At 42.9% G+C, this 26725-nt stretch overlaps 1 protein-coding gene across 1 annotated transcript in view; it reads left to right on the top strand.

Annotated features, from left to right (window-relative positions):
• Positions 1–5749: 5749 nt before the first annotated feature.
• The window catches only part of LOC119940649 (kinesin-like protein KIF6), a 112878-nt gene continuing 91902 nt past the window's right edge, over positions 5750–26725 (top strand). The window contains exons 1-3 of the mRNA XM_038760868.1: positions 5750–5817; positions 11651–11763; positions 15513–15587. Of these exons, the coding sequence (XP_038616796.1) occupies positions 5752–5817; positions 11651–11763; positions 15513–15587 (254 nt within the window). The 5' untranslated portion in view covers positions 5750–5751. The remainder of the gene's footprint in view (positions 5818–11650; positions 11764–15512; positions 15588–26725) is intronic.

The following is a 26725-nucleotide window of genomic DNA, read 5'->3' as shown; positions in this document are numbered from 1 at the left end:
CTGTTAAACTTGTCAAACTAAAACATTTTGGGACACAAAGCATTACAGAGTTCTTAATATCTTCTAGAAACCAATAGCATATATTTGTTACCATTATTTCATGTACAAATAGTCACTAATCACTGAAGATATAACTACGCGCAACACAATTTCTCTATGGCAGGATGGATAACATTCTCTTTTAAACAATGCTATTGTTACCTACAAAATCGTTATTGTTACTGTGAACTACAATGTTCTGCTCAACTGTAAATTCACTGAGGGTAGGGACTGTATCTACTAACTTTATTCTATTCTCCCAAATGCTCAGAAGGATGTTCTGCACACAGTGGATAATTGATAAATACCACTGATTGATATGCACAAATAAAATAGTCTATGGGTTTGCAGCTGCATTAGTCATTTGGGTATGGTGACCTCCATTCAATCAACTGATTGTATTTAATAATTATTATGCTATTTGTTAAGCACTTACTATGTGTTGGGTGCTGTACTAAGCTCTGGGGTGGATAAAACAAAATCGGGTTGGGCCCAGTCCCTGTCCCATGTGGGGCTAACATTCTCAATCCCCATTTTACAGATGAGGTAACTGAGGCACAGAGAAATGAAGTGACTTGCCCGAGGCCACACAGCAGACAAGTGGTGGAGCAGGGATTAGAACCATGACCTTCTGACTCCCAGTCTCAGTGCTCTATCTCTGAGTGCTTACTGTGTCCAGAACACTGTATTAAGTGCTTGGTACAGTTCTTTATCTTTCAATCAATCAATCACAGTGCTCTGCACACAGTAAATGCTCAATAAAAATGATTGAATATTTATTGAGGGCTTACTACATGCAGGGTACTACATGAAGCCCTTGGGAGACTATAATATACCAAAGCTGGTAGGCATGTTCCCTGCCCACAGTGAATCAATCAGTGTTATTTATTGGGTTCTTACTATATGCAGAGCACTGGGCTAAGTACTTGAAGGAGTTCAATACAATAGAATTAGCAGGCACATTCCCTGCCCACAAGGAGCTCACGGCCTAGAGCAGGTGACAGACATTAAAATAAATGATAGACATGTACATAAGTGTTGTGGGCTGACAGTGGGAAAAATAATGGGTACAAATCAAAGTTCAAGGTCAACGCGGAAGGGAGATGAGGGCTTAGTCTTCTCTGCCTCCTGATTCCCAGGCAACTCTTCTCCCTAGAAGTCATTCAATCCTATTTATTGAACGCTTACGGTGTGCAGAGCACAGTACTAAGCGCTTCGGAGAGCACTATAACAATAAACAGACACATTCCCTGCCCTCAACAAGCTTACAGTCTAGAGATGACTTCTTCCATTCTTCGTGGATTCCCTTGTCAGTTCTCTAGTGCCTTGGATACATTGGGAGTTAGATAAAAACCATACTTGATGATTCTGAGTTCTACTTTAGACTGTGAGCCCCTTGCAGGTCAGGGACTGTCTGACCTAATTAATTGGTACCTACCCCAGTACTTAGAACAGTGTTTGACACACAGTAAATACTTAACAAATACCATTAAAGGGAGCAGGGGGAGAGAAGGGAGATGAAATCCCACCCACCAGTTTTATTTAGAATCCATTTTAACACTCAAACACTGTGAACTGCACTTTTACTGATAACTGATCAGTTTACATAAAAACTGATAACTTTTGCCTCGTTTTTGGTTTAGTTTTTCTTTTCAGTTTGGTGGATTGAAATGGTCAGTAGAAGACAGGACTGGAGAGTAACTGAAACATTTCTGGAATGCTCTATTAATTCAGGGTACCAATGGTCCTTAGTTAGATACCCTATTTTGAAGGGACTCAAGGTGAAATATCACAAGCGGTAACAACACTGGAAGTCAATGTCAGGGGAGGAAAGGAACCCAGGTTTCATCTTTCTGGGGAAATTTGTGGAAGGTTGAAACAGTTATCCAAGTAATTGTATCCTCTGCTCCTCCTGGATTGAGAAGACCTGGGCTGGGAAAGAACATGACTTGGGAATGGGAGAGGGAGACTTTTGCAGGGAGGAGGGGCAAGGAAAGAGAGAGTTAGGGAAGTCATGTGAGTTAGGGAAGTCCTAATTCCAACTCCACCACTCGCCTACTGTGTGGAGTTAGACAATTCACTTAGTTCCTCTGTGTCTCAGTTCTCTCATCTGTAAAATGGGGATTAAATATCAGGCATGTAATTCTCTGGCTCCCTTAAACTTCGAATGCCATGTGGGATGGTTTTGATCTATGTTGTCTCTACCCCAGTGCTTGGCACAAAATAAGCACTTGGACACCACTAATAATAATAATAGTAATAATTGGGGTCATTTTTAAGTACCTGCTATGTGCCAAACACCCTAGTAGGTCCCAGGGTAGGTAGAAGACAATCAGATCCCTGTCCAACATGAGGGTCGCAGTTGAAACACGAGGGAGAATGGGTATTGAATACCAATTCTATTAGATGAAGAAACTGAGGCTCAGAAAGGTGGGGTGACTCACCTGGTATCATACAACAGGTTAGTGGCTCGGGAAGCAGCGTGGCTCAGTGGAAAGAGCCTGGGCTTTGAAGTCAGAGGTTACAGGTTCAAAGCCCTGCTCCACCAATTGTCAGCTGTGTGACTTTGGGCAAGTCACTTAACTTCCCTGGGCCTCAGTTACCTCATCTGTAAAATGGGGATGAAGACAGTGAGCCCCCCGTGGGACAACCTGATCACTTTGTAACCTCCCCAGTGCTTAGAACAGTGCTTTGCACATAGTAAGTGCTTAATAAGTCATCATTATTATTATTATTATTAGTGGCAGAGCCAGTATTAGAATCCAGGTCCTTTAACTCCCAGGCCTGCGTTCTTTCCTCTGAGCCTCAATGCTATTCTTTTGTTTGTTTGTTTTATTTGTATTTATGTCTGTCTCCCTCCTCTAGACTGTGGGCAGGGATGTCACTGTTTATTATTGTATTGTACTTTCCCAAGTGCTTAGTACAGTTCCCTGCACACAGTAAGTGCTTAATAAATATGACTGGATTAAAGGAATAAGGTGCTTACCATGTGCCTGGCATTGTACGAAATGCTGACATAGATACAAGTCAATCAGGTTGGACACTGTCATGCTTCCCATGAGCCCCTAGTAATAATAACAATGATAACAGGAAGCAGCATGCATGCTGTTTCTCATGAGCTAATAATAATGACAATAATAATAATAATAGGAAACAGCATGGTCTAGTGGAAAGAGCACAGGCTTGGGAGTCAGAGGATGTGGGTTCTAATCCCGGTTCTGCCACTTGTGCTGTGTGACTTTGGGCAAACCACTTAACTTCTCTGTGCCTGTCAACTCATCTGTAAAAATGGGGATTAAGACTGTGAGCCCCACGTGGGACAACCCGATTACCTTGTATCTACCCCAGCACTAAGAACAGTGTTTGGCACATAGAGCTTCACAAATAACATAATTATCATTATTACTATTATTATTCCCTCATCTGTAAAATAGGGATTCAATACCTGGGAACCCTCCCGCTTCAACGAGGAACCTTATGTGGGCCACAGGCTGTGTCTGACCTGATTGAGTTGTAGCTATCCCAGTGCTTAGTAATATCATCATAATAATAATAATAATAATGGCATTTGCTAAGCACTTACTATGTGCAAAGCACAGTTCTAAGTACTGCAGGGAATACAAGGTGATCAGGTTTTCCCACGTGGGGCTCACAGTCTTAATCCCCATTTAACAGAGGAGGTAACTGAGGCTCAGAGAATAATAATAATAATGGCATAATAAGTGCTTATTATGTGCAAAGCACTGTTCTAAGCTCTGGGGAGGTTACAAGGTGATCAGGTTGTCCCACAGGGGGTTCACAGTCTTAATCCCTATTTTACAGATGAGGGAACTGAGGCATAGAGAAGTGAAGTGACTTGCCCAAGGTCACACAGCAGACATGTGGCAGAGCGCACAATAGAATCCATGACCTCTGACTCCCAAACCCGTGCTCTTTTCACTGAGCCACGCTGCTTAGTACAGTACTCATCACATACTAATAATGATGATGGTATCTAAGCGCTTACTATACTATTCTATTTATTTTATTAATAATGTGCATTTAGCTTTATTTCTATTCATTCTGATGACTTGACACCTGTCCACATGTTTTATTTTGTTGTCCATCTCCCCCTTCCAAACTGTGAGGCTGTTGTTGGGTAGGGACCGTCTCTATATGTTGCCAATTTGTACTTCCCAAGTGCTTCGTACAGTGCTCTGCACACAGTAAGCGCTCAATAAATACGATTGAATGAATGAATGAATGTGGCAAGCACTGTTCTAAGGGCTGGGGTGGGGGGGGATGCAAGGTAATCAGGTTGTTCCACGTGGGGCTCACAGTCTTAATCCCCATTTTACAGAGGAGGTAACTGAGGCCCAATCAATCATATTTATTGAGTGCTTACTGTGTGCAGAACACTGTACTAAGCGCTTGGGAAGTACAAGTTGGCAACATATAGAGACAGGCCCTACCCAACAGTGGGCTGTGACCTGTTGTTGTTAATAATGTGCATTTAGCTTTATTTCTATTTATTCTGATGACTTGACACCTGTCCACGTGTTTTGTTTTGTTGTCTGTCTCCCCCTTCTAGACTGTGAGGCTGTTGGGTAGGGACGGTCTCTATGTGTTGCCAATTTGTACTTCCCAAGCGCTTAGTACAGTGCCCTGCACACAGTAAGCGCTCAATAAATACGATTGAACGAATGAATGTGGCAAGCACTGTTCTAAGGGCTGGGGTGGGGGGGATGCAAGGTAATCAGGTTGTCCCACGTGGGGCTCACAGTCTTAATCCCCATTTTACAGAGGAGGTAACTGAGGCCCAATCAATCAATCGTATTTATTGAGCGCTTACTGTGTGCAGAGCACTGTACTAAGCTCTTGCGAATCAATCAATCGTAGTTATTGAGCGCTTACTGTGTGCACAGCACTGAAGTACAAGTTGGCAACATACACAGTCCCTACCCGACAGTGGGCTCACAATCTAAAAACCCAGTGAAGTGACTTGCCCAAAGTCATACAGCTGATGTAGTAAGCGCTTAACAAACACCATCATTCTTCTTATTATTATTAGTATTATTATTAAGAAAGATCACAAAAAGAAAAGGTTGGGAGGGGACAGGTGGGTCGGCGCAGGCGCAACCCGACTTGCACAACTTGTTTCATTTCCTTTATTTTTGCACTTAGGTGAGAGAATGAACAAGAGTATGAATGGAGGCATGTAGGGGGGAAGAGGGAGAGAGAGAGAGAGAGAAAGATTCAATGAAAAGGATCTTAGTTTTTATAGAGGAAAGTAGCATGACCTGTTGGAAAGAGCACAGGCATGGGAGTCAGAGGACCTGGGTTATAATCCTGTCTCTGCCACTTGCCTGCTTTGTGACCTTGGGCAAGTTACTTAACTTCTCTGTGTTTCGGTTTCCTCATCTGTAAAATGGGACTAACATGTCTATTCTTCCTTCTACTTAAGACTGTGAGTCACATGTAGGACAGGGGCTGATTACCTTGCATCTAGGACAGGGGCTGATTACCTTGCATCTACTGAAGTGCTAAGCACATAGTAGGCACTTGTATACCAGAATTAATGTTGTAAGTATTCATTATAATATTAAGCATTAAGCATCGGCTTAGGCCCGGGCCCCTTAGCCCCGCCCCCCGGCGCGGCCGGCAGCCAATGGGAGCGCGGGGGGGGGGGGGGCGCGCGTCGCGTCCCTAGTTACGGTCGTTAGGGGACCGAAGATGGTGAAGCAGACCATCCAGATCTTCGCCAGGGTCAAGCCCTCGGGCCAGAAGCAGCCTCAGGGGGTAAGGACCGGCCCCAGCCACACACTGCTGCCTCTTCACCCCCAGCCTCTCTGCCCCCCATTTTCTACCCTCTACCCCCTATCTTCCGCCCCCTAGAGAAGCAGCGTGGCTCAGTGGAAAGAGCCCGGCCTTTGGAGTCAGAGGTCATGGGTTCAAATCCCGGCTCTGCCAGTTGTCAGCTGTGGGACTTTGGGCAAGCCACTTCACTTCCCTGGGCCTCAGTTACCTCATCTGTCAAATGGGGGTTAAGGCTGTGAGGCCTCCTGTGGGACAACCTGATCACCTTGTAACCTCCCCAGAGCTTAGAACAGTGCTTTGCACATAGTAAGCGCTTAACAAATACCATCATTATTATTATTATCTTCTGCCCTGTGCCCCCTTTTCTGCCTTCCCTTTTTGCCCATACCCTTTTTGCCCCCTGACCTCTGCCATCTGCCCCCACCCTCTCCCTGGGTCTCTGCCTTGTGCCCCCCGTCTTCTGCTCCCCACCTTCCCCACCCCCTTGTATGTGCACTTCCCCACTATCTTTGGCCTAGTGGGGAAAAGGGTGGGACTGGGAGTCTGGAGCCCTGGGTTCTAATTCCAACTCTGCCTCGTGCCTGCCGTGTGACCTTGGACAAGTCTCCTGCGAGGTGTCTCGGTTATCTCCTCCAAAAAATGGGGGTAAAATACCTTTATTTATCTTAACATCTGTCGCCTCAGACTGTGAGCTCTTTGTGGGTAGGGAATGTCTGCCAACTCTCTTGTACTCTCTCAAGTGCTTAGTACAGTGCTGTAAACACAGAAAGGGTTCAATAACTACCACTGATTGCTCGACACCTGGTCTCCCTTCCCCCTTAGCCTGGAAGCCCCACGTGGAACACAGACTGAGTCTGACCTGATCTCTTTCTACACCTGTGCTCAGCATATAGTGTAAGCGGGATAACAGTGGTATTTGTTAAGCACTTACTATGTCCCAAGCACTGAATAATGCCACAATTATTACACCCTCCTGCTATTGAACACAGTTGATGACTCACACCCCCGTCGGAACACCCATTGACAAACACACATTCAATCAATTAGCAGCACTTATTGAGTGCTCTCTCAGTACTTGGGAGTACGATAGGTAGCAGACTTGCTCCTTGCTCTCCAGGAACTCACAAGCAGGATACCTGGGTGGGGAAAGATACCAAAATAAATTACAGGTAAGGGGAAGCAAGGGAGTTTAAAGATAGAAATGTTTATGAGTAAGGGGAGTGAATCTACAAAAGACTCAGATGATGTGGAAGTGATGAAGGGGCAGTTTGTGGGTGGAGAGATGAGCAATTAATGACGTAAGGCTAACTGGAGAAGACTCAACCATAAATATATGTATAGATAACATAAATATATGTAGAAAAATTAAATAGAAATCAATGGCATTTATTGAGCACTTTGCACTGTGTGCAGAGTACTGTTTTTCACTAGGCCACACTCTTTCCCTTTGATATTCCCATTCCCCAAAACTTAGCTCCTTTCTCTCCCATTTTCCTACCCTTATGCTCCAAGACTGTGACTGTTTTTGAAAGGGTGGGATGGGCTGACAGGGTCTTCAGGCTAATCAGTTGATCAGTCGATATTTATTGGGCACTTACTGAATGGAGTGTGTTGTAGTAAATGCTTGGGAGAGGGCAGTACAACAGAGTTGGCAGACACGTTCCCTGCCCGTAAAGAGCTCCCAGTATAGAAGGAGAGACATAAGTTAAAATAAATTACCGGTATGTGTGTAAGTGCTGCGAATATGCATGATAATAATGATGGTGGTTGAGTCTGTAGTCACATTTTGGATCAGCAAGAACCCAGAAAAATTCATTTTTGATGGTGATTTGCGGTGTCACTTTACTCTTTTATCCACTTTTTAGTCATGGGCTCTCTGGGACAGGAAGAGTAAGGAGTGGGTAGGGAGTAAGGGGTGCTTGAAAGTGCACATAAAGATTTTGGAACCACTTACAGGTGAAGTGATTGCAGCAGCTGAAAATGCTGTTCCCAATAGCCATATTTCAGCAGTCTTGATAGCCATCCGTGTACATGCATTCCAACATATAAAATAATTGTGGTATTTAAGCACTTACTATGTGCCAAGTATGGTTCTAAATGCAGGTGTAGATACAAGTAATCAGGTTGTCCCATGTAGAGCTCAGATTCTTATTCCCCATTTTACAGATGAAGTAACTGAGGCCCAGAGAAGTGACTTGCCCAAGGTCACCTAGCAGACAAGTGTTAGAGCTGGAATTAGAACCCACATCTTCTGATTCCCAAGCCCGTGCTCTTTCATATTCTGAACATACAAGATTATGCTCTCATTTTTCCATTTGTGTGTGTTTCTCCTAGTAGCACAGGCCTGGAATAATAATAATAATAATTATGGTACTAAAGTGCTTATTATGTGCTAAGCACTGTTCGAAGCACAATGGTAGATACAAGTTAATCAGGTTGGACCCAGTCCCTGTCCCCACATGAGGCTCACAGTCTTAATCCCCATTTTACAGTTGAGGGAACTGAGGCCCAGAGAAGTGAAGTGACTAGCCCAAGGTCACACTGCTGACATGTGGTGGAGTCAGGATTAGAACCCAGGTCCTTCTGATTCACAAGGTTGTGCTCTAACTACTAGACCACACTGATTCTCTGCTTGAATGATGGCTCTTGCATGTCACCAGCCCTCTCTTCAGAGATTAAACTGCGTTCTACCTGTTGGAAGTAAACTTGCCAATTCTCCAACCATTCCCTGTGCAGTGAAAATTTGATATTTAATATCAATGTCTGTCTCCCCCTTTAGATTGTAAGATCATTGTGAGCAAGTAATATGTCTATCAGCTCTGTGGTACTCTCCTGAGTGCACACAGTAAGCACTCAATAAATACCATTGATTGAAAATACACATTTATGGGAGAACTGCCTGGGTTCTCTCCTCCTCAACCTCCACCCTAGTATGAGATGCCTTCAATCTCTACAACAGATTTAGTGCAAAGCTTGCAAAGTCCAATATAATTTGAATTGTTTTGATTTTTTCAGAGACCTTGCATGATTTAGATTAAAAACAGTTGTCCCTTATCCTAAAATGCTATTATGACATATGAAGCACATGTGTATTTGTGGTGAAGGTAGAAATCCAATATTTGGGGCTGTTTTTTCTTGAAGCAAAAGGCCATTTAAAAAAAAGAGTTCCTTAATAAAGACACAGTACTAAAGAAAGAAGTAAATCACTGTCTTAATGGCTCCTCATATCTTTTGGTGGGCTTGTCAGCTTGTAAGATTTTAAAACCTCCCCATCTAATATAATCCAGTTGACATGAGACAACTTTAAAAAACTGTATTTAATGCCTCAACCTAACCGCTTTATCTGCTACTGTCAGTGCCTACAGATTTTGAAATTGTCTCCTGAGAAAACATAACCAGAGAATCCCTGATTCCAGTTGTTTCTGTAAAGACACTCTCCCCCGCTTCAAAGCCTTATTGAAGGCACATCTCCTCCAAGAGGCCTTCCCTGACTAAGCCCTGTTTTCCTTTTCTTTAACTCCTTTCAGCATCACCCTGACTTGCTTTCTTTATTCATTCCCCACTTCCCAGCCCCACAGCACTTATGTACATATCTGTAATTTATTTGTATTAGTGCCTGCCCTCCTCTCTTGACTGTAAGCTCGTTGTGAGCGGGGAATGTATGTGTTATATTTTTATGCTGTACTCTCCCAAGCGCTTAGTACAGTGCTCTGCATGCAGTAAACACTCAATAAATATGATTGACAGACTAAATAATTTTTGTCCTCTAGACTGCAAGGGAAAATCATCTAGGTTTCCCAATGATTTCAAGGGGATTAATTGTGTGTAACTTTTTCTGCCCTAATTACAGCCCCTAAACTATGAACTGTTAAATCATCATGAAGAAAGAAGCAAAATTTGCATTTGTAAATTTTCACTCCTGGGTGGAAGAGAAGGAATGCTTTTTTTTTTTTCTTTATGGTATTTAAACACTAGCAACATGCCGGGCTCTGTTCCAGGGGCCGAGGTAGATATACAGTAATCAGGTTGGACGTGGTCCATGTCCCACCTGGGGCACACCATCTTTATTCCCTATTTTACTGATGAGATAACTGAGACACAGAGAAGAGAAGTGACTGGCCCAAGTTCACACAGCAGACAAGAACTTAGGTCCTGCTAACTGCGAGGCCCATGTTCAATCCACTCAACCACACTGCTTCTTATCACTGAGATCATATCGCAGCACTTCACTGTTCTAACGCCAACCTAATCACCAAACCTCCATCTCAACTATCTCACCGCCAACCCCTTACCCATGTCCTCCCTCTGGTTGGGACCTCCCTCCCCCTTCAAGACTTTATTAAAATCACAACTCCTCCAAGAGGCCTTCCCCTAGTAAACCCTCATTTCTCCTACACCTCTCCCTTCTGCATCCCCTGTGTATTTGCACCTGTGCCCTTTAAGCACTTGAGATTCAACCCCATGGCATTTATGTACATAGCCGTAATGTATATTAGTATCTATCTCCTCTTCTAAAACACGAGCTCCTTGTAGGCAGGGATCATGTCCACCTAATTCTAAGTGCTCAGTGCAGTGCTCTGCACACAGTAAGTGCTCAATAAATAATAATAATGATGGTATTTGTTAAGCACTTACTATGTGCAAAGCACTGTTCTAAGCACTGGGGGGATACAAGGTGATCAGGTTGGCCCATGCGGGGCTCACAGTCTTAATTCCCATTTTAATGATGAGGTAACTGAGGCACAAAGAAGTTGTGACTTGCCCGAAGTCACACAGCTGATAAGTGGCGGAGTCGGGATTAGAACCCATGACCATTGATAGATTGATAAATGCCATTGATTGACTGCATTTGTTTTAAAACCCCTGGGATGCTGAAGAAGCTGTCCGATCTTCCTCCCGACTTTGACCAACAGAGGTTTGAGTGGTCCAAACGTTTTTGAGAGTGGAAAATTCCATTTCAGTCCCAGGTCTGCCCAGGACCAGCCTAATAATAAAAAGAATAATTGTGGTATTTGAGCGCTTACTATGTGCCAAGTACTGTTCTATGCGCTGGGGTAGATACTAGGGAATCAGGTTAGACACAGTCCCTGCCCCACATAGGGCAGGGCAGTCTTAATCCTAATTTTACAGATGAGGGAATTGAGGCACAGAGAAGTGATTTGCCCAAGGTCACACAGCAGACACGTGGCAGAGCCGGGTTTAGAACCCAGGATCTTCTGAGTCCCAGGCCCGTGCTCTATCCAGTAGGCCACGCGGCTAATGTAAAACAGGATCCTATTGCTGGACAGACTGGACCAGCCTGATGGACTTCCGTAATCAAAAACTATTCTGGCTACCCAATCTTCCACTGTCATGTTGAATTGTGTTCAATTAACACAAAAACTCTTAGTAGCAAAGTCCCTTTAATGTCACCTGACTGAGTCACCTATGAAGAAAGCCATTACCTGAAAACAAATTCTGTGAATTTTTTTTCAGTTTGTCCTAAATTTATCCTAATACTAACCATGCCCCATCAACAAGTTTAATGAGTTGGTGTAAAAGATGTGGAGTACAATCTTGGGCACATAATTTAGTCTCTGCCTCAAGTTATCAGTAAAATGGGAAAATGAACATTTTTCTCCCTATTCATCGGTGTTATAATGGTGGAAGAGTTTTAGTAAAGTTTATTGATCCATTTAAAAGTAATAAACCTTCTATAAAGTCTTCTGTGCCTGGAGTTCTTTTGTGCAGATGATGTTTTAAATGTCTGCAGCCATGTGTGGCAAAAAGCAGTTGTGTTATTGGCCATTGTCTTAAAGAGTGTTACTGTTTGCAGATCTATTCAGTAGATGAAGATGAAAAATCCACAACATCAGAGTTGGAAATTATTGTACCACGAGATTTGGCGGATGGATTTGTTAATAATAAACGGGAAAGCTACAGATTTAGGTAAGTTTTCTATGTGTGCTCTTCCTTTATCTTATGTGCTGTGTAATTAGCTCAGTTTCATAATATTATCATTCCTTGTAGACGCTACAGTAGTAGTTGTATTAGTAGTATTTATTAAGTGCAAAGCACTGCATTTAGTCCTGGGAAAGAAATTTTACTTTCCCAGGAAAGAAATACATGAATGAGGTATAAGAACAACCCCAATGTATCTGGTCACCAAATATTAGACCCTTGAGGAGCCTGAAAGACCAGTGAAGAGATTGGTCCGGAGGACTTGAACAGAATCAATTACAGGAAGATGTCAATTACAAGTGCTCAGTACAATGCTCTGCACCCAGAAAGAGCTCAGTGGGTACCACTGATTGATTCCTTAGTCTAAAATGAAGAATTGAAAATCAAGCCAAGCGCTGCGAAAAACAGAGTTTAAAACAAAGGTAAAGTCTACCTGTACTGAGTGTGGATGAGATTTATGTGACTGACTGCCTATTAGTATTTCTAATCAAACTAGATGCATGAATAAGGTTCACAATCAGAAGTATTATCTTTGAACATAAAGGCAACAATTTAGATGTCCAAGTAGGCTGCTTGGATAGCAGTTGTGGTTCCCAAATCCATTTTTTAATTTTAGCTTAATACATTTTACTCATGGTTTGCTTTTTAAAGGCCTGAATCCCAAAACTCACTTTTGCAGTATTTAGGATCAATAAGGACCAAGTATAGTGCTCTGCACACAGCTCATTAAATACTAATCTAATAATTGTAATGATAATAATGATCATTGGGTTATTTGTTAAGCCTTTACTACATGCCAAACAGTGTATTAAGCGCTGGGGGTGGGGGGGAAGGAAGGTCATTAGCTCTCACATGGAGCTCGCCGTCTAATAATAGTAATGATAATATTAATTATCATTTATTAAGCCTTTACTATGTGCCAAGCACTGTACTAAGTGCTGGAGGGGATGGAAGGTCACCAGCTCTCACAAGGAGCTCACAGTCTAATAATAATTATGAAAATATTATTATGTTATCTGTTAAGCGTTTACTACGTGCCACCCCCCCCACCTTCTTCACCTCCGCAGAGCATCTGTATATATGTTTGTACAGATTTATTACTCTATTTTACTTGTATATATTTACTATTGTATTTATTTTGTTAATGATGTGCATTTAGCTTTAATTCTATTTGTTCTGACGACTTGACACCTATCCACATGTTTTGTTTTGTTGCCTATCTCCCCCTTCTAGACTGTGAGCCCGTTGTTGGATAGGGACCGTCTCTATATGTTGCCAACTTGTACTCCCAAGCGCTTAGTACAGTGCTCTGCACACAGTAAGCGCTCAATAAATACGATTGAATGAATACTGCAATTAACAAAGAAGGTGGACCCCGAAAATGGTACGTCGTTGATTACCTAGTGTCCATATAGAAACATATTTCTACATTTTGGGGAGTTTTTTGAGCAGAGATTTTTGATTCCAAGAGCCATGCTAACTGGAGATCTTATCTTACATAATATCAATTCCTAAAAAATAGATTTATGGATGAAGAAACGTCTATAGAAGTTAGAGGTTGGGGAACAGAAGCAGCGTGGCCTAAGGAAAGAGCACGGGCCTCAGAGTCAGAGGAACTGGGTTCTGTTCCTGCCTCAACTACTGGTCTGCTGTGTGACTTTGTGCAAGTCACTTAGCTTCTCTGCACTTGTTTCCTCATCTGTAAAATGGAGATTAATTCCTACTCCCTCCTACCTAGACTGTGAGCCCCATGAAGGATGGGAATTGAGTTCAACCTAATTATTTTGTAAGCACTCCAGTGCTTAGAATAATGCTAGACACATAGTAGGCGCTTAACAAGTACCATAGTAGTAGTAATAATGAATTAGTGAACTCCCAATCTCTCCCTTCCTTACACATTTTAAGAATTATGTTGAGCATCAGTACTGGTCCAGAGGTTTTATTTGTTTTGTGTTGTTTTTTTTAAAGAATTAGGACAAATTTGAGCTGTTGAGGCTTCCAACCTCATTCACTTCATTCATGGAATCGAAAGAAGTGATTTTATGAAACAAGTACTATGTGTGGTTTTATGTGTGGCTCTGTCACCTTTCTGCTTTGTGACCCTGGGCAAGTCACTTCACTTCTCTGTGTCTACCTCATCTGTACTTCCCAAGCGCTTAGTACAGTGCTCTGCACACAGTAAGCGCTCAGTAAATACGATTGATCTGTAAAGTGGGAATTGAGACCATGTGCCCCACATGGGACAGGGACTGTGTCCAACTTGACTTGCCTATATCCACCCCAGTGCTTAATACAGTGCCTGGCATATAGTAGGCACTTAACCAAAACCATCATCATTATTATTATTATTACTGTTTTACTGTATTTGATTCAGATTCTATCTTTGGCCCACAGCTTAGGGTAAGTGGTAGGCGCCATGATTATCAGCTCCACCTTAAGTTTGAGGAAAGTGCGGCTTTTCAACATGACCATCTTTTTTGTTTGTGATATTTGTTAAGCGGTTACTGTTTGCCAGATACTGTACTGAGGGCTGGGGTAGATACAGTACCAAGCACTTAGTACAGTGCTCTGCACCACAGTAAGTGCTCAATAAATAAGATTGAATGAATACAGCCTAATCAGGTTGGATACAGTCCATATCTTTATATGTTACTTTTTTCATATTAATGGCTGTCTCCCGCTCCAGACTGTAAGGGAATGTGCCTGTTAATTTTGTTGTACTGTACTCTTCCAAGTGCTTAGTATAGCATTCTGCCTGTAGTAAGCACTCAATAAATACCATCGATTGATTAACTCTCCTTCCTTTCCTGTCTCTAATGCCGTTTCATTAGCACTGTCCCCGGGAACCTCTAGCTCCATCTCCAGCCCATCATCGCCAAATTTGATCACTTTAGTTTGTCCTTTCTACCCCATCCAGTTATTAAACCATTGACCTACTGTCCTTTAGACAGCGAGTAACTGAGCTGCCAGAAAAATAGTGTCCTATATTCCAGTGCAAAGTGCTGATCCTTTTAGATCCTAAAATATCCCTGGGAATATAGTTTTTCAGCACTGACTCCCCAGAAATTGCAAGACCTCTGAAGACGACTCGCCCTCTGCATTCTGTTCTATCAAATAGCATCCAGCACACTTTAGCCCATCTATATTGATTAATGATAATGAGCAGTGTTACCTTTTAGAAGACACCCCTTTTCTGGATATAAAAAAGCAAAATAATATTGAGAATTAGGTTGGTTCTGCACACGGTGAGCACTCAAATACCATTTATTGATGGATGAAGTTTTGTTGGCATGAAGCAATTAAGATTTGGTTATTGAAAGCCTAAATTCAATAGCTATGGTTTTCATTTGCTCTCTTGCCGGTCACAATATCCTCCTAGGGATATTTCATGCTCGGAGTTCTGAACTTTGCTTGATCTAGATTTGAATTTTATGCCAGTTGCAGACACACTGTTCCTCTTGAGAGTTGTAAAATACAGTTTATTTTTTTTTCCAAAGCAGTTGCAGTTTGTCAGAGGGATTTATTGTGCAGATCTTGTCAAAGCAATACTGTTTACCCACTTTTTGTAACCCAAGAACAAACGTACATTGTGATTAAGACTACAGGGCAAACATTGTACTAGGTTAGGTAAGCTTAAAGATGCAAATATGGGTAGTTACACAACAGCAAAACAAATTGTATGAATCAAGTAGTGTTCCCTGGTCTTATTTTGTGATTGCCCCATTTCTGATCTGCAGATTTCAGAAGATTTTTGATCAGGAGGCAAAACAAGAGGCCGTTTTTGAGATCATCGCCAAGCCAGTTGCTGAAAGGTGGGATATTTTCCGTGTCAGTTATAAACACGCAGATGGATCAGTGGGGGTATGGTGTTTTGCGTTGTCCCTTAAATTTTCAGATAATTTGGAGAAGTAATACTATCACATACATGCATTTGTACCTCTCCACTGTGAAGAACAAATATCCCGTAAGGTGAGAGATGTAAGATTTCTTTGAAGAAGCAGTGTGGCTAAGTGGGTAGACCACGGGCTTGGGAGTCAGAAAGACCTGCCACCTGTCTGCTGTGTGACCTTGGGCAAGTCACTTAACGTCTCTGTGCCTGTTACATCATCTGTAAAAAAAAAATGGGGAGGAGTGTGAGCCCCAAGTGGGACAGGGACTTTCTCCAACCTGATTGACTTGTATCTACCCCAGCACTTACAATAGTGCTTGGCACATAGTAAGCGCTTAATAAGTACCGTTATTATTCTGCATCATAATGATCCTCAAAGTATTTCGAGAGTTTTCATATGAAATGAGCTGTTTGCATCCCCAGTAAGGGCCAGAGAAGTGGAAAGTGGGACCTAGTGGACAAAGCCCGGGCCTAGGAATCAGAAGGACCTAGATCCTCATCACATCTCCGCCACTTGTCTGCTGTGTGACCTTGGGAAAATCACTTCACTTCTCTGGGCCTCATTTACCTCATCTGTAAAACGGGGCTTACTATTGGAAGTTATCGTCTTCACGGGTGTAGAAGAAAATATTTTGCAATGTTTGCAGTTCTTAAACTGCTTTAATCGTTAATCATTTTGAATTAAAAGGTAGGCTTTTTATACAGCTGGACAGATGGTTCATGCTTTGCATTCATGTTCAGTCACAGCTGCGATAGAGTCCATTTCTAAACCCTGTCAGTTCTTCCTCTGCCTTATTTCGAGGATCGGTCCCGTTCTCTCCACCTTTAAAGCCATTACTTTGATTTTCATTCATGCATTCGATCATATTTTTTAGGCGCTTATTGTGTGCAGAGCACTGCACTAAGTGCTTGGGAAAGTACACTAACAATAATGACATTCCCTGCCCACAATGAAATCACAGTGCAACCTGCAGTTGGATTAGAGAAGCTGCGAGGCTTAATGGAAAGAGCCCGGGTTTGGGAGTCAGAGGTCATGGGTTCTAATCCCATCTCCACCACTTATCCACTGGGCAAGTCACTTAACTTCTCTGTGCCTCAGTTACCTCATCTGTAAAATGGGGATTAAGGCTTTGAGCGCCGCATGGCACAACCTGATTACTTTGTATTTACCCCAGCGCTTAGAACAGTGCGTGGCACATAGCGCGTAACAAATACCATCATCATCATCATTTATACCCTTTATTCACCCCCTCCATCATTCCCAGTGCACTTATAACTTATATTAATTTCTGGCTCCCCCTTTAGACTGTAAACTCGTAGTGGGCAGGGAATGTGTCTGTCTACACCATTATATTGTAATAATAATAATGATGGCATTTATTAAATGCTTACTATGTGCAAAGCACTGTACTAAGTGCTGGGGAGGTTACAGGGTGATAAGGTTATCCCACGGGGGGCTCACAGTCTTAACCCCCATTTTCCGGATGAGGTAACTGAGACACAGAGAAGTTAAGTGACTTGCCCAAAGTCACACAGCTGACAAGTGGCAGAGCTGGGTTTTGAACCCATGACCTCTGACTCCAAAGCCCATGCTTTCTCCACTGAGCCACGCTGCTTCTCATAATATAGAATTCTTCTCATTATATAATGATATATATATAATTCTTCATATATATAATATATATTCATATATAATTCTTCTCAATATATAATACTTCTCATTATATAAATAATTGTACTCTCCTAAGAGCTTAGTACAGTGCTCAGCTGACAGCAAGTACTCAATAAGTATGTTAGATGGATCATCACCTCCTCCCTGTACTACAGCCTCCTTTATCTTTCTGTCCCTAACCTGTAACCTCTTCAGTCTAGCTTTGTCAGCTCAAGAATAATAATAATAATAATAATAATAATAATAATAGTATTTATTAAGCACTTACTATGTGCAAAGCACTGTTCTAAGCGCTGGGGGGATACAAGATAATCAGGTTATCCTACAGGGGGCTCACAGTCTTAATCCCCATTTTACAGATGAGGTAACTGAGGCACAGAGAAGTTAAGTGACTTGCCCAAAGTCACACAACTGACAATTGGCGGAGCCGGGATTTGAACCCCTGACCTCTGACTCCAAAGCCCGTGCTCCATGTATCAGTTATTTAAAGCAGCAGGTCACAGAACATCACTCCCCCACCAAAAATCTCCCCATTGCTTCTCAAATAAAAACAAAGACCTCAGCTTTGTTGAGGGTGTCTTGTGCCTTACCTATCCAGTTGCTTTCCTTCTCCTAGTACATAATAATAATGACGATGGCATTTATTAAGCGCTTACTATGTGCAAAGCACTGTTCTAAGCGCTGGCGGGATACAAGGTGATTAGGTTGTCCCACATGGTGCTCACAGTCTTAATCCCCATTTTACAGATGAGGTAACTGAGGCCCAGAGAAGTTGTGACTTGCCCAAAGTCACACAGCTGACAAGCGGCGGAGCTGGGATTTGAACCCATGACCTCTGACTCTAAAGTCCGTGCTCTTTCCCCTGAGCCATGCTGCCCCTACATCTCAGTTCATTCTCTCCAATCCTGCTAAATGACCACCTCCCTCTCATTCTTGAATCCCAGCTCTGATCTAAAGCTCACATGTTTTTAATCAAGAATCCCGTGGTATTCATCAAAGCAAGTACTGTGTGCAGGTCACTGTACTAAGCACTTGGAAAAGTACAATATAATCGAGATGGTAGATAGATTCCCTGCCTATGAGGAGCTTACAATGTTGTTTTCTCCATTCATTCAGTAGTATTTACTGAACACCTGTGCAGAGCCCTGAAATAAGTGCTGGGAAATAGCAAATCAGGTATAAATTAGACACCCTCCCTGACCCTCAGGAGTCTCACCTGAGACTTAGCAGTGTGGCCTAATGGAAAGGTCCCAGGGCAGGGAGTCAGAGGACCTGGGTTCTAATTCCAGCTCCTTAACTTATCTGCTGGGTGACCTTGGACAAGTCGCTTGACTTCTCCAGGCCTTATCAATCAATCAATCATTCATTCATTCAATCGTGTTTATTGAGTGCTTACTGTGTGCAGAGCACTGTACTAAGTGCTTGGGAAGTACAAGTTGTCAACATATAGCAATGGTCCCTACCCAAAAACAGGCTCACAGTCTAGAAGGGGGAGACAAGAAAACAAGGCAGGTGGACAGGTGTCGTCATCAGAATAAATAGAAATAAAGTTAGATGCACATCATTAACTAAATAAGTAGAATAGTATATATGTACAAGTAAAGTAGAGTAATAAATCTGTACAAACATATATACAGGTGCGGTAGGGAGGGGAAGGAGGTAGGGTGGGGCGGATGGGGACGAGGGGAGGGAAAAAGGGGGCTCAGTGTGTGAAGGCCTCCTGGAGGAGGTGAGCTCTCAGTAGGGCTTTGAAGGGAGGAAGAGAGCTAGCTTGGTGGATATGGGGAGGGAGGGCATTCCAGGACGGGGGAGGACGTGGGCCGGGGGTCGGCAGCGGGACAGGTGAGAACAAGGCCCAGTGAGGAGGTTAGCGGCAGAGGAGGGGAGGGTGTGGGCTGGGTTGGAGAAGGTGAGAAGGGAGCTGAGGTAAGAGGGGGTGAGGTGATGGACAGCCTTGAAGCTGAGAGTGAGGAGTTTTTGCTTGATGTGTAGGTTGACTGGTAGCCACTGGAGGTTTTTGAGGAGGGGAGTAACATGTCCAGAGAATTTCTGCACAAAGATGATCCGGGCAGTAGCGTGAAGTATAGACTGAAGTGGGGAGAGACAGGAGGATGGGAGATCAGAGAGGAGGCTGATGCAGTAATCCAGTCACATTTATTGAGTGCTTTCTGTGTGCATACTAAGTGCTTGGGTGGGTACAGTATGACAGAATTGATAGGCACATTACCTGCCCACAACAAGCTTACAAGTTCCTCATCTGTAAAATGGGAATTCCATTCCTGATTTCCTTCCAACTTGCCGTGATTCCCTTGGGACAGGGCCTGTGTCCCATCTGACTATCCTACATCTACCCCAGCACTTAATATCAATCTTGGCACCTAGTGGTTAACAAATATCACAATTACGTTATTATCACTTCCTCCTGTGTGTCATTCACCTGATGGTCTCCTTCACTAGACTGTCCACACCTTGGGGTACAATTTCTATTGTACAATACTTTCCTAAATGCCTAGTATAGTTTACTGAGCACGATAGATGCTCAACAAATGCTATTCATGTATTTATTTAATAGAAGGCTCTGTTGCCTTATTTCTAGTGATAACCAAAATACAATATGTTTTCACTTAGAGGTATCTGCACTTTTTCTTTGACTTTGGGTGTACTTCGCCAATTGTGTGAGGGAAATATGTTTCTTATCCATGGCTAAAGCATTCTTGCCTTTCATCTATAGCTCTGCAGAGGCTCAAATACATATTTACCAGTTTGTGTTCGCACTTACTCACTAGATTCTTGAACAATCAAAATTCCAATTGCATCTAAGTTTTAGTTGAGTTTATAATCAGCCTGCCAAGTTTCCTTTCCACTGTGGCAAAATAGGGATTACAGTTACAACTCTAAAGCCACATTTTTTTCATAACAAGGTTGTGTTATTTGCTGCTTCAAAAAAATTGACATGCTCACTTAGTGGAGAAAAAAATTGTTATTGAAAGCTGCAGTCTACATATTTCTGGGGATGGAAGAATTTTGTTAAGAAAAACACTTTTCCAAGAAAAATCAGTGGAAAAGATCAGTGAAACAATTGAATAGTATACTGAAAGCTGTTTATCATGTGAGGGATTGAAAACACGAGTGTCTGAAATCTGGGAAGCAATGCCAAAAGAGTGTAAGAATTCAGATAATACACATACAGTGCTTGGATGTTTGTAGGACTTTATTAGGGCAGATTGGGCTGGGTGACTGAATTGTAGAATCAGAGAACTGGGATAAACTCTAATTCAACTAGCATTTCCTTCAATTACAACTGTCACAATGGTGTGGTGGCAGAGCTAATTGGGCTGATGGGATTTTGAGGACAATCTGTGGCTTAAATACATGCAAATGAAAATTCTGCTAGACACGCTGAACTGGTCACAGATCTATCTAGAAACTCGCAAGTCATCTAGAAAATGATAGCATGCCTTGGAGGGGCGGGGGTATTAGCGGGTCACCCTCGGAGAAGCAGAGGGAGAGAGTTTTCCCTTAGGCCCTCTGCCCTTTATTCTCTCAACAAGCCAGAAGTTTAAACTGGAGAGAGGGATCAGTCTTCCCTTCAAAAGGGCCTGAGGAAATTGCTGCAGAATCGTGTGAGTCTAAAGGTCCCACTTAAGTCCGTCAATCAGTAGTATTTACTGAGTGTTTGCTGTGTGCAGAGCACTTTACTAAGCATTGGGGAGATAGATGTGATCTCTATCTGCATTTATGCAGGGGAGAGAGATGCTTTTTCCTTCCTCTTTCCTTATAAATCCTTCCCGATCTTACCAGCTGATATTTTTTTCATTTTATTATGGTATTAAGCGCTTACTATGTGCCAAGCACTGTAGAGTGACCTACTGGATAGAGCAGAGGGTCCTGGAAGACAGAAGGACCTGGGCTCTAATCCCCAGCTCCGCACTTGTCTGCTGTGTGACCATAGGCAAGTCACTTCACTTCTCTGTGCTTGTTACCTCTTCTCTAAAATGGGGATTAAGACTGTGAACCCCATGTGGGACAGGCACTGTGTCCAACCCTGCTTGTATCTACCCCCAGTGCTTAATACAGTGCCTGGCACAGAGTAAATGTTTAACAAATACTACAACTATTATTATTACTATTATTATACAAGTTAATCAGGTTGGACAAAGTCTCTGTCCCACGTAGGGCTCACAAGCAATATTTATGCCAATCCGCTGAGGCTATTAACACAAAAACTCCTAACCATCGGCTTTAAAATCATTCAATCGGCTAAACCACTCCGACCTTGAGAGGTAGCATAGCCTAGTGGAAGGGGCAAGGGCCTGGGCGTCAGAGGATCAGAAGAGCAGCATAGGATAGTGGTTAGAGCACGACCTTGGGAGTCAGACAGTCTTTTATTCCTTCATTCATTCAATCGTATTTATTGAGCGCTTACTGTGTGCAGAGCACTGTACTAAGCACTTGGGAAGTACAAGTTGGTAACATATAGAGGCGGTCCCAACAGCGGGCTCACAGTCTAGAAGGGGGAGACAGACAACAAAACAACACATATTAACAAAATAAATAGAATAGTAAATATGTACAAGTAAAATAAATAGAGTAATAAATCTACAGACATACAGGTGCTGTGGGGAAGGGAAGGAGGTAGGGCGGGGGGATGGGGAGGGGAAGGAGGGGGAAAGGAAGGAGGGGGCTCAGTCTGGGAAGGCCTCCTAGAGGAGGTCAGGTTTTAATAGCGACTCTGCCACTTGCCTACTGTGTGGCCTTGGGCAAGTCACCTCACTTCTCTGTGACTCACTTCTGTCATCTGTAAAATGGGGACTAAGACTGTGAGCCCCACATGGGACAGGGACCTTGTCCAATCCGATTTTGCTTGTATCCACCCCAGCGCTTAGTACAGTGCCTGGTACCTAGTAAACACTTAGCAGATACCACAGTTGTTATTATTTATTCTAATCCCGGACCCTGCTATAAGCCCTCTTTGTGACGTTGGGTAAGTTGCCTCACTTCTCTGTGCCTCTGTTCCCTCATCTGCAAAATGGGGGTTCGATATCTGTTCTCCCTCCCACTTGGGCTGTGAGCTCCACGTGGGACCTGATTATCTTGTATTTACCCCAGACCTTAGTACAGCACTGAACACATAGTAAGTACTTAATAAATACCACAATTACTATGACTGTTTTCTTACTTTATTTCGCTGATCTCTGACTTCAGCCCAGCCCACACACTTTGCTTCTCCAACACGATTTTGCTTACTGTGCCCTGATCTCACCTATTTTGCTGCCAACCCCTTTCCCATATTCTTCCCCTGGCCTGGAAATCCCTGCCTCTCCATTTGTGGTGGATTGTCACCCTCCCACCTTCAAACCCTTATTAAGTGCACGAAGCTGTCAAGAGCCCTTCCTCTGTTAGCCTCTTTCCCTCCGCCCCCCACTCCCTTTCCCTTTGACATCCTCTATGCACTTGAATCTATACTCTTTGGACACTTGTTATTCATCCCACCTTCAGTCTCAAAGCACTTATATACATATCTGTAATGTATTCATTTATATTCATGTCTGTCTCCCCCTCTAGACTAAGCTCGCTGTGGGCAGGGAATGTGACTGCCAACTCTGTACTGTAATGTCCTAAATGCTTAGCACAATGCTTTACACAGAGTAGGTGCTCTACGAATACTATAAATGTATTGATTTAGAATTCAAGGGCTGGGCTTTCTGACTGAACTCACTATTGGGTTCCTGTCACAGATTCTTTCGAGCCATACAAATCAGGCAGAACTTTCATTCTCACCTAATTGTGGTATTTGTTAAACGTTTACTATGTGTTAGGCAGTGGGGTGGATTCAAGCAAATCAAGTTGGTCACAGTCCCTGTCCCGTGTGGGGTTCTGTCTCAATCCTCATTTTGAAGATGAGGTCACTGAGGCACAGAAAAGTGAAGTGACTTTCCCAAGGTCACACAGCAGACAAGTGGCGGAGCCGGGAATAGAACCCATGACCTTCAGTACTGTGCTCCAAGGAGACAGCATGGTCCAGAAAGCCCCAAGACAAGAATCCTTCTCATTGTTGAAGGACTTGGTAGATTTTATCTGCAGGTTTTCCACCTCCAGTCTGGGCTGGGGCAATCCACTCTATACACAACAATCCCAAAAGGTTTCATATCGGGAACAATGTGGTAGCACTTCTCTCCATCTCTCTCAAAAATGATAAAATGTTGCTGTTTTGCTTACCTTCCAAGACTTTTATTTTTAATGGTATTTGTTAAGGGGCCTACTAAGTGCCAGGCAATGTTCTAAGTGCTGGGGTAGATGTAAGATCATCGCATTAAATACAATCCCTGTCCTCCAAGGTGCTCACAGTCATAATCCCCATTTTACAGAAGAGGCAACTGAGGCCCAAAGAGGTGAAGTGACTCGCCTGAGTTCACACAGCAGACAAGTTGTAGAGCCGGGATTAGGACTCAGGTGCTCTTACTCCCAGGCCTGTGCTCTTTCCATCAGGCTGCGCTGCTTCCTGTTTCTATCCCAGTTCCTTGGATTGGCGTGTTGTGGCTAGCTCAGGAAGTGATGGGCTTCAAGGGCTTGGACAAGGAGGGAGTGAGAGGGTTTTTTTTTTCTTTGCTTTCAGGAAACCTCACGGCATAACACTTCCAACATATCCAACCCCATGCTCCTATGGAACACCATTGCATCAATCCCCACATCTCACCGTAGCCAGAAAGACGGGCCAGGTCAAAAAACATTCTGAAATTCCACAATAGCGTACTCTCCAAATTTGTCATTTTTTTTTAATGCCACTTGTTAAGCATTTACCTCATGCCAAGCACTCTGCCATTTATTCATTGTCGTATTTATTGACTGCTTACTGTGTGCAGAGCACCATACTAAGCACTTGGAAAGTACAATACAGCAATAAAGAGAGACAGTCCTTGCCCACATCAGGCTATCAGTCTAGTGGGTGGAGACAGACATAAAAACAAGTAAGCAGGCATCAATATAAATAAATAGAATTGTAGATATATACGTATATACATAAGTGCCGAGGGGCGAGGCAGCAGGGGAGAGTAAAGGGAGTGATTCAAAGTGACGTGGAAGGCAGGGGGAGCTGAGGAAAAGGGGGCTTTTGGGGGCTGGCCTTTTGGAGGTGGTGTGCCTTCTGTGGGGCTGGAGTAGATAGAAGCTAATCAGGTTGGAAAAAGTCCATGTCCCACATGGGGCTCACAGTATTGATCCCCATTTTACAGATGAGAGAACTGAGGCAGAGATAACTGAACTGACTTGCCCAAGTTCACACAGCAGACAAGTGGCAGAACTAGGATTAGAACTCAGGTCCTTCTAACTCCTGGGCCCGTGCTCTATCCAGTAGGCCACACTGCTTCTCATGTAATGTTAACACACCTAATAGCAGAACTGATTATTTTTAAAAGACCAGTTAGATCGTGATATAATTTCCTTTTTCTGGCCATCTTTTCAATCCCTTCTCTTTTCATTTTTAAGGTAGAAGGCATAAGAAAGTACTTTACGATAGAAACTGTGCATTCTTGGTGTTGAGGCCACAAAAATTCATTGTTGAATAACACATGCGTCTTGGTCTGCCATTTTCTAGTGGTAATTGAACAGTTTCAATTTGGTATCATAAAGAGAGATTCATCAGTCAGTTAATCAGTGGTATTTGTTGAGGGCTTACCCTGTGCAGAGCCCTGGACTGAGTGCTTGGGAGAGTACAATACAACAGAGTTGCTAGACTACAATAAGCTTTAAGTCTAGGGGACTTGTGTCAACAAATTCCATTTCATAATACGTCTTGCAGGGGTTTTCTTGGTATTAAAGCCGTACTTGGGTTTGAGTTGCCTCCGTTGGTGGTGAGATTGTATCCATGGGCGACAGCATCAATCAGAATTTGTTGCAAAACGTGCCCAGGGAATCACGGCTGAACTTGTGCCATTGAACTGAGCATTGCTCAGACCCCAGTAAGGAAGAGGGCGAAGGGACGCTCGGTTCTGCCAGTTTGGATTTTTGCTACGTATTTTCACTAGAATGTTGTGAGGGAATTATGGAACTTTGACCCAACAACACGAGTGACTTAGGACAAATTAGGAATGTTTACCACTTCCTTGAGAAAACCAGGGGAAAGGCAAAAAGCAAGAGACGGAAAGTGAAACAAAGCATCAAAAGAACCTAAAACAATCCGGACAGAGCTGGGAAGTAGCAGGAGAACTAGATCAATGCATAGCTGGGGAAGGGTCCCACTTTCATAGTACAGTGCTCTGCTCAATAAATACGATTAAATGAATTTTCTGAATCAGACCCAATGTAGGAGTGCATAAGAGAAATGACCAGCCCTACTTTCTGCCCATCTATTGCGTGGATCTTGTTTGTTAATTAGGGCTGAGTGGTTACTATGGATGTTCTGTTTAAGACTGTGAGCCCCATGTGGGACATTGCGTCCAACCCAATTTGCTTGTATCCAACCCAGCACTTAGTTTAGTGCCTGGCACATAGTAAGCACTTAACAAATACCACAATTATTATTATCACTCCAGCGCTTAGAACAGTGCCTGGCACATAGTAAGTGCTTAACAAGTACCACAACTGCCGTTGTTATTAAAAGGGATTCAGTAATGGAAGTACCAGTTGTAGATGGTCAGAGAGGGAAGGAAAGAGGAAAATGAAAATAAGTGTGAAAGCAATATCACACACTTCTCACTGAGCACTAAGTGGGTCCAGAGCATTGAGATAAATGCTTGGAAGAGTGCAATAAAAGGAGACTCGATTCTGGCCCTCAAGGAGTTTGCAGTCTACCAGGGGGCAAAGAATAGGGTATTCCAGGTTTCCCAGAAACTCCCATCTCCTGGAATATAGCAGAAAGAAGTCGCTCACCTTGCTTGCTCCTTTCCTACTATGTGGTCTTGGGTCTTCCGGCATTAAGTCGTTTTACGTAAAGTGTAAATGTGATTAAAAATAATATTTTCCCTTATAGATCATTTGACCAGAAAAGTAATGGATACAAGTTGAGAAATGTCTCTGTGATAGGAATTGGTCTTCTGGCTTTGTCAGACTCTCCCAAACACAGTCCAAACCTTCCACCCTGAATTTACTGTCATCTCTTAGGAACCTCATGAATCTAAAGTTTAGCAAATTGAAAATATTTGTTCTCTTAGATACTTTTGCTACGGGTGAAAGGTGGTAGGATTTAATAAACTTTAATTCATGGTGTGTTTCATAGCTTCACACTTTCTTCTTCTCTCTACTGTCTCTCTTAATCCACTGTCCTCATCTTAATGCATCCTTTCCGACACCCAGCATCAGTTTCTTCTTGTTTCCACCTTCTCATGACTCTCAGGTCTTATAATAATAATGATAATAATAATAATAATAATAATAATAATGTTAAGTGCTTA

The sequence above is a fragment of the Tachyglossus aculeatus genome, chromosome 19 (assembly GCF_015852505.1).
Source record: "Tachyglossus aculeatus isolate mTacAcu1 chromosome 19, mTacAcu1.pri, whole genome shotgun sequence".
Taxonomy (NCBI): Eukaryota; Metazoa; Chordata; class Mammalia; order Monotremata; family Tachyglossidae; genus Tachyglossus; species Tachyglossus aculeatus.
Note: the sequence above shows the minus strand (reverse complement) of the source record. Positions and strands in the feature narration are given on the sequence as shown.